Below are 14,575 nucleotides of genomic sequence, written 5' to 3'. Positions count from 1 at the left end.
GTATGTTCTTACCATTCCCTAGAAGCAAGATGACTATTAATGAAAGTAGTAATTATCAGAACATTTATCCTCTGTAGTACTTACAACGTGCCAGAATATTAAACAATTACAATATAATTACTGCACTCAACAGAATAAATGTTAGGAGAATAGTATTTCAAAAGTTACACAAGAGTTTGAGATATAACAGAGTGGAAAAAAAATTCAGCCCTCTCTTACTTGTTCTTCACCCTGCCCAGAGCTGTAAGTGAAGCTGCAGCTGAGTGCAGTGTGTGTGGCACAGGAGGATTGTCTGGGGTAACACAACCTGGTCAGACAGGGTCTCACACAGCCTCTTGTTCTAAGGGTCCCATCAGCACAGACACGTCACCAGCCCTGGGCAGGGGCAGGAGGGCACAGGCTGAGCACAGCCCTGGGCAGCACTCACAGCCTGACTGACTGCACCAGGACTGGGCAGGGGGCAAGATCAGCCATGGCTGGCTCAGGGGACAGGGGGAGAATCAAAATAACCAACACTCACTGGAAAAGGAAAGAAATATTTGTTACAAGGTAACAGGAACAAAGTTAAGAGGGAGAAGGGGAAATTAAGAAAGAGATGTTGAACTGTTATACAAAAAATATGGATGTATTTTGGGTGAAAATATGAAAAACTTCCCGTTATTTATTTTAACAAACAGCAACACTCCATCCAACAGAAGCAGTTGTGAGCTGTTTATTCCCTGTGCAACTATTAGCAGGAAAGAATGGTGATTGTTACCAGTGATGTGTTTTTTCCTTCTTTTAGGGCCTAAAAGGCCTGAATAAGTTTCTTGTTGACATGGAAATATTGTATTTCCATGGGGTGTTCTTAATTTGTGTTTGTTTGGTTTGGTGGGTTTTTAAAAATGTAATTGTTTTATTTACATCCTAGACCTGTGAGTCCTTTTGGTACATACTTAATTGACTTCCACTTTTTAAAATCACGTGCTCAGTGAACTGCTGAAGTCTGAATTTGTTCAGCTTCAGTGACACCATTTGTGCATTTATAAACAATTACTTGCTTCAGAGTTTTGCTTGGTCATGGTCTTAGGTTGAATTGTGAGCAAAATCTTGTCCCAGGTGTGCAGCAGAGTAAGAGATAAGGAGGTGTAAAAGATGCTATCTTCATTAAAATATAGGATGTCCTCCAAATTTTACCAGCACCAAAGAAAATTTCCCCCCACACACACTGGAAAGGTAAAAGGCATGCCCAGAGGGTGCCATCAGCCATTCCTTTTCTCTTTTGGCTGCAGAGAAGGAGGTGAGTGGGAGGTGGTGCAGGTTGGGAGTGAGGCTCTTCACTTTATATGAACACAGGGATCTTATGCTGGAAAAGAACAAGGACTCTGAGAGCTTTGATAAGGGACCTTATAGTATGAGATAAAATTCAATTAAAACGTAGCTGACAGGTCATGCCTGGAACAGACTGAATCCTTCTCTGGCCCAGGCCATTGCACCGTATAGGATGGATTAATTTTGGCTGAGGTGCTGTGCAGGGACAGACAATCCTGAAAAGCTTACAGTACAGAAAAAGTGGGAATGAAGGTTTACTATAAAAAAATATTCTGTCTTCATGAAAAAAATAATTTTAAAATACTTATTCCAAAAAATAGACTTCAAAAACGTCAGGAAACTGACAGTTGTGAGAGAATAGCCAGAGAGGTGTTGATCAGTTCCATCCACAGAACAGGCCTGAAAATCTGCACAGTTCTTCCAAAAAAAGAGGATTTTATTTTAAAAACTGCATTTCTCCTGTGTAACTTTATTCACAAGAACGAGCCAAGACATTCTCTTTATAGAACAGCAGATTGTGTCTGTGCTGCCTTACAAGAGTGTATGGAGAGTGGGTAGGAGCCCCAGGTCCTGCAGGACTGTCTGTGAGCACTGGGGGTGTGGGGGCACAGGGGGTGGGCGTGGGGGGCTCACTGTGCCTGGGATGTGTTGGCTGGGGCAGCCCCTGGCTGTGCCAGCCTTGGCCCTGGGGGCTCACACCTATGCCCAGAAACCTCAGTCCTGGGGGCTCACAGCCCGTGCCCAAACCTCAGTCCTGGGGGCTCACACCCTGTGCCAAACCTCAGTCCTGAGGGCTCACACCCTGTGCCCAAACCTCAGTCCTGAGGGCTCACACCCTGTGCCCAAACCTCAGTCCTGAGGGCTCACACCCTGTGCCCAAACCTCAGTCCTGAGGGCTCACACCCTGTGCCAAACCTCAGTCCTGGGGGCTCACACCCTGTGCCAAACCTCGGTCCTGGGGGCTCACAGCCCGTGCCCAGCCCTCATTCCTCACAACCCGTGCCCAGCCCTCAGGGCTCACACCCCGTGCCCAGGTGCCCGTGTCCAAAACCAACCACAGTGGGCACAGAGGGCTTTGCAGCACGTGCATGTTGAAGCCAATATAAACTCTGTCATCTGGTAGCTCTGCATTTTCTCTCTGTCTCTGATTTCACACTTAGTCCCTCAAGCAAAGGCTTTAACATGAGTGGGCTGCACATGCCTTACTTTTTACGGGAGGTGAGTGGGTGTTTTACACTAAATACTTGTCTGTGAATTTCTTGAGTTTTGAAAACATATAAGCACCTGCCTCTGTGTTTTGTGGTCACACAATTAAGAGACTGATTAATTCTTTCTCCTTTTTTACTGAGTGACAAATGGTGGATGGGTCTTTAATTTGAGATTGTTTTCGTAGGCAGTGATCCTTTCTGCTATAGTAATTCATGTACCAAATTATAGCTGAAGTCAGTAATTCTTTTTTCAAATATTCTTGTTCCTAATTCTGAAAGATGATTTTTAGCTTCTGCATTTTATTCTTTTTTAAAATCCAAATCCCATATAAATATGAGTTTGCCATAAGAATGTTAAATCGGCTTTATGTTCTACTTAAAAATCAAATCACCTGAAACTACAAAGTAGGTGCTGATGTAAAAAGCTGAAATGGTCCCAAGTAATTCAGCAGGTCCATCAAGTACTATCAGTTTATGTCTACAGGTAGAAAAGCATCCATGTCTACTTGTTTGTTAGGCTGCCATTCACTAGTAGAGTTTTCTAGTAACTCTGGCTCCACAAAGCAAAGGAGAGTTTAACCAGCTGGTTTCTCCACAGCTACAATCAGCACAAAGAACACATTCCCCTGGATAATCCATCACTCCTTTTGTTCATCTCTCACAAGCAGATAGGACCCAAACTTGAAATGACCTTAATTTTCCGGACCTTAACAACAGCCTTGTCTTGTCCCAGGAAGAGAGCTCTCTCCAGAATTGGAGCAACCTCAGATCCCTTACAAATGGGCAGGAAAGATGAAGTGTTTTGATGAACCAGTTACCAGAATATAAACAGTAGATGTCAATGGTTTCTGACAATCTTTAATCCAAGGAATTCCTTCTCTCTTAATGTGTCATTTAGAGTAATAAATAGACGTAATTTCACAGCATTATCACAGAATGCAAAAGCAGAAGTCATTGAATGCACTTTTTAAATTGTTCTTCATGATATACATATATCTCATTATACATACGTGCTGAGGAGGCAGAGCACCATCTCCCTGTACTGCCCCTCTGGTGTAGCTCTAGGCAGAATGACTGGTCAAAAACTGTGCTGCCCAAGGTATTCTTTCTCATTTAAATACCATGGCATCAGTTGCAATTATAAATTTGACTGTAGTTTTATAAATGCTGTTTTCCAAGCAATCAAGAAAATGGTGTCTTTTCATAAAGTTTGCTTAGAAAAATAAATTGTCTTGTAAAGTTACTTTCTCTGTTACTCCATTCCTTAACACAATTTTGAGTAGTAAGAAATTTGTAATAATCTGGTGTTATAGTTTTAGTTCAAATTAGACAACTGCCAATTCTGTTGTAAGGAATGGAACTTATTTCCTTACCTGTAATAATTTTTGACTCTGGTTTTTTTTTTTTTAATCTTTCTTTTGGTGAATGTATTTAGCTAAATGTAGCCAACGACAAGGCTGAACTGTTTTCATTTCTTCATTAAAATTAAAGAGACTGTTTCCAGCACTTACCCTAATACAGGACCCAGCAATAACTGCTGGCTTCAGACCACACTAGCCCTGTCAGCAGCAACCTCCTTGTGCAGAACTCATTTAATAAGCAAATTTCTAGGTACCTTGTTCATATTTCTACACAACTTTTAATATCTCTTAAGGCCACAACTCACAACATCTTCATTCAGTTTGCTGAACTTCTCCATCCCTTGCAGTTATCCAGCAATTTGATTTTATATTCATTCCATAAAGAAGTGACACTAATTCTCTCATTAATCTTCTCTTTCAGCAGCCAAGATCTAGGAAAATCACTTCCCATTGATCAGTAGCTTTTAATATAAAAATACAGGTTAGACTGTACAGATGTCACACTGTAGGCATGAGTGTTAATTGCATTTTAAGATGATGATCTTTCTCGCTAAATTGGATCAGTGATGTGCCAGCAAGGACCTGAGCAATCACCCCCAGAAGAATACAGATCCAAACCCTAATGCATTTCATAATGTATTATGTAGCAAATAGAAAGTCTGTTAAAACACATCATTCAAGTCCCCAAGGCTGATTTCAGGGCACTCAAATGCAGCCCCAGCCTGCAGGAATGGGAGCACAAAAACCTGACAGCATTTTGGATCAAGGACTTTAAGGAAGCCCAGACTTAAAGGGCTAAGTAAGTTATTGCATAGATCTTTCATCCTGCAAAGGCAAAGGACAAGATAAAATGAATGCTGTAGAAATAGAGGCCATCACTTACCATGTCATGGTCTGAAACAGGCCCAAAGCTGGTGACAAAGATGTCAGTCTTCACTTCGGTGACACGCTCTGGTGAAGCAGGAAATGGGGACTGTCAGTGTCTGTCAACAGCCTGCATTGGATCTAACCCCTACCAATCCTCACAGCAAAGAGGAAAATCAGTGGCTTTGATTAGCCACTCTAAAATTGGTCTACAATACAGTCCCGATAATTTCCTGCCTCTAGATGTAATTTCACAGTCAATATTGTCAGTTTTGCATTACAGAGTTTCTCCAGAACTTTTTGAGGAATAGCTTGTCGTGCCACAGTACAGAAGCCACAGTTCCATGCTTGTGGAAATTCTCTCACTCTTTGACTGATAAATCTTCTTGTCTGACAATATAAACAGTGCTGAACATTGCACACAGCTCTCCAAAGTCTCATTGGGTACTCACTGGTTTCTGGGCAAGCTAAAGCAACGTCTCTAATAATTAACCTGGGCCTTTTGAGTTAGGTATTTTGTATTGAGGCACAGGAACATAGAAGGAAAAAAAAGAGAGAAAATACATTATGGTGTCTAAAAATGTAAAGCTACTTTATTGGTATGAGTTTGAAATGGCTGCATTACCCTTTACTGCAATAAACAAAAAGGAGTTATAACTTTTCCGAAAAACATCAGAGAAAATTCTCTACTGAAGTAATCTGTGTAAACATTTTCTGGAAATAAGCTCTCCAGTCATAAATTTGTTGTATAGCCTCAATGATAGGCCAGTATAAATAATAATTCAGAAATCTGTAACGTACATAACACAGGTTATATGTATATGCTGTATCATAAACTGGACTCCTCCATGATTTCCAGGTTGTAAATATGCTCCATGGCACAATGTCCCTGGAAAGGGCTTTCCTTCAAAGGAAACGAGTGATTTTAGTGGTCACAAATGCTGAGTCTGAGGCACCTACAGTAGTGCTGATGTCCAGGAGGAGCCAAACCTGCCTTGTGCAGATCCAGTGGGGTGAGACCCTGAGGCACACACAGGCTTTGCCTCCCCTCCTCTGCACAGAGAGGCTCAGGCACTTCTGGGCGTGCTGCTACTGCCAGGGCACACAGAATGGAATGTTCCCCCAGGGTGGCATATGTGGGGCTCAGGCTGCTGATGTGATCCAGCTGCAGGCAGTGCCAGGCGTGGGCGTGGGCATGAACTGAGCCGTGAGCTGAGCTGTGAGCTGAGCCAACGACTCTTTGTAAGATCTTTCCTAAGGTCTGATTCCCCATCCCTCCATCTCCCTTCTAGTGAGGCACTTCCACTGGCATCATTGGGACACAGAAGATGATTCCAGAAGCCCTTCAGGAGCAAGGCTGTTTGTATTACTCAGCTCAGTGGCTTCCCTTGCACCAACACAGAATACACTCTGAATCAGCAGCACATCATGCTGTGGCATCCTGAGTTCTGGCTCTGGGACAAGTGTGGCCATAGTAGCTGAGGTAGAGACTTGAGGAAATCACAATTTGTGAAGACACAAAATGGAAACTACAGAATTCGGCACTAAGGAGGAAGATTTCCAAGGGAGTGGAAAAATAAGTGATGCTTTTTATTTCTATATAACATTGCAAACAATTTAAGTGGCATGTAAATAGTAAGTAGTAATAGAAAATTCAGATTGTAAACTCAAAAGAGATTGTGTTATCTTCACACTGATTACCCTTTTGCAGTGTACCTAATCCCAGGTCACATCAAATGCAGATAAAGTCAGTGCACACACCATCATTTTTTTTCGTTGAGATGTACCTCATTTGCAAAAGCAATGAAAAAGTTTGTATCAACACAGAGCAAAAGATTAGCCCCTCCAAAACCATATGGAAGTTTTGAAATTTTTGTTTACTGTTTTACTAATTAGATGATTCAACTGTGCTTTAAGAGGTTCAGAAGTTGTGAGTCACTTGTGCCCAGGACATGTGTTTACTCATACAGTTGGGATATATATTTAGAACCAAGGTTACCCATGATCAGTTTGTAGCTTGATTACCATGGGAAGGGTTAAACTGTTTCAGATGCTCAGAATGCATTTTTCAGGAACCTCGAACCCTGAGCTATATTCAAAACCTTCACAATATCCCCAGGAACTAGAGAAGAGTCTGTTACTGAGCTAACCAAGCTTGGGCCAGGAGCTGAGTGGATGCTGAAGGTAAATCCATCAGTTCTAAAGGCACATTACACATGTCTTGACTGCAACATCTGCCTCATGAGCCAGGACAAGGTAATGTGAGGAGATCTGTAGGACATGTAACCGTTCCAGTAAAAACCCGAGGAAATGATTAATGACTTACTGGTTTTACTGTAGGGCAACCTGAGGGCCCAAGGAGTCACTGATCAGCAAATAGCAAGTGAGTGCCACTGGGACACACAGCCTGGGCACTGACCCACACTGTGGCACAGCCTGGGCACTGACCCACAGCCACACTGTGGCACAGCCTGGGCACTGACCCACAGCCACACTGTGGCACAGCCTGGGCACTGACCCACAGCCACACTGTGGCACAGCCTGGGCACTGACCCACACTGTGGCACAGCCTGGGCACTGACCCACAGCCACACTGTGGCACAGCCTGGGCACTGACCCACACTGTGGCACAGCCTGGGCACTGACCCACAGCCACACTGTGGCACAGCCTGGGCACTGACCCGCACTGTGGCACAGCCTGGGCACTGACCCACAGCCACACTGTGGCACAGCCTGGGCACTGACCCACAGCCACACTGTGGCACAGCCTGGGCACTGCTCCCTAGCCAGGAAAGCACCAGGCAGCACCAACCACTGCAGTCTCCCTGCTTACAAAGACTGTGCTTGGCTAATGATGCCAGACCAACATCAGCTCTCAAAATTAGTAAAGAAGTATTTTAATTTAAACTCCCAGGGATCTCATTATTAATAGAATGGTTATCAGAATACAAATTGAGAACAAAATAAGAAATACAGAGTTATTTAAAGAGCAGGAAATAAGCCTATTTATCATAAGAGACTATACATTGACTGTTTCCCTTTATGACCTACTAGTATTTGAGCACAAGGCTTATTTGAATTGCATGTTTTCGTGGTTTAAATTAGTTCCACCTTTTGGTACTTAATTTGTTCCTCCTGCATGCCTTGTGTCAGGGTGTGCTATAATTATCAGCATGGAGGAGAATTTTCCTACAGATTTAAATGAGTGGAATTCAGATCCCTGGTCAGCGTGTGCTCCTATTGCTAAAGAGAGTCCTGGAGACTCATTTGCCCAGCTGCACCTTGGGCAGTATTTTGATTGCCAAAGCACAACAAATACACTCCCGAGAAAGTTGTGCTGCTGCTTTTGTAGAGCAGAGCCCCAGAGTACGAGGGGTGCTGCAGGGAGGGGTCCTGGTGCCACAGCTCTGCACACACCAATCAGCAGCTCAGAGCTGCTCACATCCTCCCTACTGTTGTACCCAAGCAGTTTTCCCAGGGTTTGCTACAGCTTTTTACAGTTGCCTTTACATTAATATGGTGCCTGAGAGCGGAAAAAATACCAGAATCAGCCCTTTCAGTTTTTACATAGTTAAGTGTAGCATCTAATCCTTCTTAACTTACAGAATGATGTGTAAGGGCAAGGTATAGGACTGTCTTTTCATTTAGAGTAGAATCATTTAGGTTTAGCTTCTTTATTACACATACAGGCCAAAATGGCATTTTCCCTAAACTTTATGTTAGCTCAGAGATGTTAAAATCCAACTATTTCCACTGGGACCTCAATAACCAAGAGGTAAGTTTATCGTGTTTACAGATAATGTTCTCATAAAACTCAATTTTAAAACCTAATTACCATAATTCTGTGAGGGTTATTTTCCTCTCCCTTCCACTCTGTGGAATTAATGAATTGCCTGATATTGACTGACATTCCACTTAAGGACAGTCACACTCAATTTTGATAAGCATAACCAGAGAGATAACAAATACCTTTTACTGATAGCCTAAAATAAGTGTAATTCTGTTCACTACTGGAATAATGTTTATAATGTACTTGGAATGATCTGCTGGGCACTTGAGCCAACAGTAAAAGCAATTCAATTCAGGAAGATTCTGGTCCATCAAATCAAACCCACTGTTGTTCTTCTTGGGTCAGTATTAACCTTTCTACTACAAAATCCTTCTCAAAGGGACAAACCACATTTACAATTATTCTAATTTAAAAGGTCACAGACCATGTGTTATCCTCCAGTTTTAGGGATGTGCCACACAAAGGTGGTGGTCTCACCAAACCTGTAGCTGCACCCAATTTCGTGTTAATGAATCCCATCACCAAACACACCCTGCCCTGTGCCAGTCTTGCCCTTCTCTGCTGTGGCACTTCAGATCTGCCGTGGTGGCATCCAGGGACCATCCCTTTGCCCCACAGGAAGACAACCCAGAACAAAAGGGAAGGGCATATCCATTTATCTGAGGAACTTATTTTTCCCACCATTTCTCACTGTTTTTCAGTTCTGCTAAGTGCCACTCCAGACTCAGTACTTTGCTGGTGGAGGTCACCAGATACTGAGGTGAATTTTCCTCCTCCTTTCACTCCTTCCTGGCACTATTTGATCCTTTATTTTCTTCAGGACTGTGTAGTTGAATAGAGATCAGCATCTTTATTATTCAGCCTATTTTTGATCACCTCTAGTTCTAGGGTCCAGATAGTTCCCACAGAAATTATGCTATTACCTCAATGACTTGACAGGTTATTTTTTTCCCTTAATGTCTAACATGATTTCCTCTTTTTCAGCTTCAATATGCTACTCTGCAATTCCTCTTTCTTGCTTTTTGAAAATGATTATCCTCTCATGGAGTTAATAGGTGTCCTCTAGTATGATTCACAACATTTTTACATTCATTTTGGAAGTTCTATTTTCCATGCATAAATAACTAAATGCAACTACTTGTCCATGTTTATGGATGAGCACAACAGATGCTATTTCCTAGCAAAGTCTGACTAAGTGACTATACCCACATATGAAGGAGGCAAACAACTAAATAACATAATTTAGATCAATAATTATTGATAAAAGATGCAAATGTGCCAGTGCATAACATGGTGCTGTGTGCTTGTTTTCAAAAACTTTAGCAACAATGCTGGGTTTTGAATAACAACCAGATTCAGTCACTATAATTTTTCCCTGTGGGTCACTGACTCAATTTTTAATATTCTGGTTAATGAGAAATAATTATTTCTTTAATGGCAAAATGCTCCAAGCTTCTCACTTAATTTCAATATGGCCTTATTGGGTTATCTGATGAATAATAATTTTCATTCCCATACTCTTTATGGAGCATATGTGATTTTCAGTTTTCCTTTTGAGGTAATACCTCACAAGAAGATCTAAAAAAAGGAAAGGGAGGAGTTAATTTTGATCTAGCACTGACTTCAGGGATGCTGAAAGAGTGACTCAACATTCAGCCCCTCCAAATCTTTCACTGTCCCAGTGCTGGACCTTTTGGCTTCCCATGGCTTTGCAGTCCAGCTCCTACAATGGAACTCTGTCACCAGACTCTCCAGAAGGGTGTTCTTGGCTTCAAGATCGTGCCTCATTTCTACCAAACAACACAACTGTTCACTACAATCACAGCAAGTTTGCAAACTTGGGATAGAGAAATATCATGGTCTTTATTCCAAAAAGAAGAAAATTACTCCTCTAAGTGAGTAGAGTCAAGGTCAAGATCCAACCCCTTTCATTACAATTTTTCAGTAAAAAAAAGACCTTTTTTCATTGAATTCTTCATGCCTACACATATTACAAGGAAGGGAAACAAATAGACTCAGTGAAGAAACTCCACAATCTACTTTTTATTCCACATATGAGAGAGAGAGAGAAACTGGTTCTCTTTTGTTTCTCTGTGCCCACAGTTCTGTTTCTGTGGGTGTTTGGGTTTGAAACACTGCACTGCAGAAGGAAGGTCGTACAGGGATAACCAGAGTTCTGGAATGTGCCCCTTTCTGATGGAGAAAACAACTGTACCTGTTTCACCTCATCTACTGTTTCTCAGAAGGCAGAGAAAGGACAGAATAAACAGTTTAAGAAACTTGGAAGAGTGTTACAGTGCACTAAGTGATACACAGATTTGCACTGTGCCTAACAGCATAAAATGTATCAACATGACCTGTATTTATGAGGGTCTCTGGTCTCTTAAATTCTCTGATAGGTACATCATAGCTAATATGGAATCAACAAGTTTTAGACCTAATTCTATATATCCAAAAATGCTGTTATACTGGTAAATTTCTTTACTTTCTCTTCACAGTAGATAAAAAATTGTGTTCTGATCAAAATACTCAATAAGAAGCCACCACTGATGTTGGAAAGAAAAATGAAACCACTGCTTTTCCATATACATTTTAAAATTGCCAGCAACAGGTCATGCTATAATCAAAGGCTCATTCAACTTCCAACTCCCAAACCCATGCCATATTTGACATATTGATTTTTAGATTTCTCACTGCATATTTTTATGTATGGAGCACTTCAGAATGCATTTCCCCACTAAAACAAATGTCTAAATCAACTGTCCAAACTAAGTCATCCTGAGGTGCTTTGCTCAGATTTAGATTTAGATACCTCAGCAAGAAGGGTTTGAAGACATGAATTTCCAAATTCCTGAGCAAATCCTTTGTTAATTTGGTACCAGGACTAAAAACATCTGCCTGGATGTTTGTCTCTAGTTTTTGAAATGTATCATTTATGTCTTTTGAATAACAAATTATTCAACAATCAAAAGAGTCCATCTCCTGCTAATTTACTGCCCACAATTTCATCAGATGTGGGATTTTTTTAAAAGCCATGATACTCTTAGTTCTGATGTCCAAAGCTGACAAACATAACAGGGATTTGCTGAACTGACACGGTGAACCTCTAGCGCTCTGGGCAGCAGGAAAACTGTGATACTCGAGGGTCTGGGGTCCAGGCAGGAACAGGCAACAGTTCAAAAAAGGAGAAATGCAGAGATTGTTTAAACTTCTCTGACCCTTAGTTAGAGAAACTTCTCCAGTCTTTCCTTCCCTCCAGCATCTCTTCCTTCCCTCCAGTGTCTCTTCCTTCCCCCTCCCTGGATTTCCCAGACTCCACTCACTTCTGCCTTTCACAGACACTCATGCAAATGGTTTTGAACTTTGGGCAGAGACTCATTTCCTCCTGCAGAAACAGTTTCACTGAACAATCTGTCAGGAGTCCATTTGAACTGGGCCAGATGATCCTTTCCTGACTGCACCTCTGAAGTCTGCATTCAGAGACACATGTACAAACATGCAGACATAAGAGCTGATATTGATGCTCAGTTCTCTAAACTGCAATCCAGAGAGTGAGAGAAAATCCTTTCCCGCATCTCCCTGTTTGCCCTTCGACTATCTGTTAAACAAACCATCATAGCTACAAAACTCAAATAAGAAGTCATCATCTGCTCAGATTGTTCTCATAGACATGCACCAGACTCTACACAGTTTACAGAGGTTCAATTATTTATTGCTTTCTCTGCTTTGTTTGTTTACTGAGTAGAGTAGCTGACTGAACTGTACAGGTCCCCTAATCAAAGACTAAGGAGCATTTATCTCTACACTAGGCCAAGGGTTTACAAGAAAACACGCAAAAGTACTGGTAGATAGAAGTAGAAAGTGACTCTTATTTTGTTGTGTATTATCTGAAAATGCACATAAAGACTGACAGACACTCTTAAATGTGTTAATCCATTAGAAACAGAATTTTGTCTTCAGCCGTTCCTCAAGTCAGTGAAGTCAAATTGCTGAAGAGCCTGGCTCACAATTTCAGAACTGTTACAAGGTGGTGCTTTAGACCACAGAACAACCTTACACTCAATAGCCATCCATTCATCCATGGGAGATGGAATAAGAATTCTGAATGTAAACCTTGTTATTGTAGTGCAGTTACTCTGAGAGGCATTATAGCAAAACAGTTTGAACTGCACTTTGTGGGGTGGGTTGCTCTGCTTTGTTTTACATGAAGAGTCCAAAAGGGAAAAAGAAATCTGAAATAAGTAAATCCAATCTTCCATGCACTGCAAGGAACAGATTTGTGCTTGTACGTTCAGAATGTCCATGTTTGTGAGCAGTAAAGCTTTAAGACCCAATTCTGGGATTGTGTCACAGTAGAACAAAGCACAGAGTGACCATAGGGATGCTGACAAAGACCAGGTTTTGTACGATCCTTGTATAAAGACATAATTGCTATGTGGTGTTAAGCCTTTTTATGGATTCAGCACCAAGAGCAGAAGAAGGAAGAAGACATTTTTACCAAGCTGTGAAGCAAAAATGTTACAGAAATAAATCCTAAGTAGAAAAAACTAACAAACTTCTCTGAGACTTTTATGACTAAAGTAGATTGATGTTCTAATTTTTAACCCAAAGCTTCTTATGAAGATAGTCACATATAGATGTTTATTTAGGCCTGAATCATAAACTTGTAATTTGTGAGGTCACAGGTCATATTTTATTATCTTTTATTCTTCATACATTTAAAGTTTTAATACCCCTTCAGAGGACTTCTTGAACTGTAAACCATTTTCTTCTTCTTTTGGGTATAAGTGTGACAAAACTAAGTACATGAAAGACAGGGAAGGCGTGACTTTTTTGAAAACAATTAGTATTATATATCAGCATTATTTTATGTGTCTATATAAACAGGATCAAAACATGTCTATCATGGACAGATGGCCTTGTTGTGCCTGAATTTTATCCAGCATGTAGCCACACAAACATAACCCACCTCCCAGGCCGGGGCGCAGGCGGTTGTCATAGCCGTCCAGCAGCCGGTCCAGGATCCGCGTGAACACGGTCGTGTTGTCCTTCAGCTCGTCCTGGGAGGAGCTCTGCCCGTAGCTGGAACACAGAGCAGTTCACTCACCACAGGAGTCCACCATGCACCTTACAAACAGTCACTCCAAAAGCCATTTAATCCTGCTTACGCTGGTTTATGGTCTCATAACCTCCTCCACATAACAAGATTGTAGTGCTTTATAGGGTTCTTTCATCTTTACATTTTCTTCATAAATTGTACATTTTTTTTAAATCATAGAAAATCAGTGCCCCTCAATAAATGGTGAGCAAATAGAATGTCAGTTCCTTCATGATTATCTCATTACTCATTAATGTTAATAATGTGCTAATATGTGTGTTCTTCATGAAAAGGCTTAATTTTCAGGAAAAAAACAGTGCATGTAATTCATAATAGTTATAAGGGTTTGCATGAAAAGAAATATAAAATAATTTAGATCACTGGCACTTAAGTACTGAAAATAAATGCTAAAAAACCCCACAGAGATATCTTGCTGTTGAACACAGAAGTAGATCGAGTGAGTGTGCATCGAGATATAATTTTGCTTTATTTTATTTCTCATTTTCCTTCAGCAGTTCAGTGTGGAGGAATATCTCCATCTTTTCCTTACAAATGCATAACAAAATCATCTGTTGATAGGAAAATCTCTCATGTCTATAAAGCTTCACTTAGAAATCCCTAATGTGTATCCCTAACTCAGTCAAAAGTCCTGTAATTTTACTTGAAGGGTAACATTAAAGCTCTTTGAACTCAGCTACAAAAATCTTACTTCCATCAGTACAAACCAGAATGAAATCCTTGAGCTTAGTGGTTCCTGTCTGCTGTGGATGACATCAGAATCAACCTTTTCCTTTGCATCTGAAGCCTTTACCAAATACCCTGTCACAGCTGATTCCCTTAATCATAGATTACACTTGTCTTAAAGCCTAATCCAGTGCCATTTCCTCACTCATTGCTGGGAAGACTTCCATTCCCAAGGGATGTTGTCATCATGACCAAAAGC

The 14,575-nt window shown here is 41.1% G+C and overlaps 1 protein-coding gene across 3 annotated transcripts in view; it reads right to left on the bottom strand.

Annotated features, from left to right (window-relative positions):
* GABRA1 (gamma-aminobutyric acid type A receptor subunit alpha1) overlaps positions 1-14,575 on the bottom strand; it is a 36,116-nt gene that overhangs the window by 16,191 nt on the left and 5,350 nt on the right. For all 3 annotated transcript variants that reach the window (XM_071570651.1, XM_071570650.1, XM_071570652.1), the window contains exons 3-4: positions 13,504-13,616; positions 4,764-4,831 (exon numbers count right to left, since the gene is read on the bottom strand). In XM_071570651.1, coding sequence (XP_071426752.1) covers positions 4,764-4,831; positions 13,504-13,616 — 181 coding nt within the window. The remainder of the gene's footprint in view (positions 1-4,763; positions 4,832-13,503; positions 13,617-14,575) is intronic.

Source organism: Pithys albifrons, chromosome 15, assembly GCF_047495875.1.
Source record: "Pithys albifrons albifrons isolate INPA30051 chromosome 15, PitAlb_v1, whole genome shotgun sequence".
Lineage (NCBI taxonomy): Eukaryota > Metazoa > Chordata > Aves > Passeriformes > Thamnophilidae > Pithys > Pithys albifrons.
The sequence above is the reverse complement of the archived record's forward strand: the minus strand, read 5'-3'. Positions and strand labels throughout refer to the sequence as shown.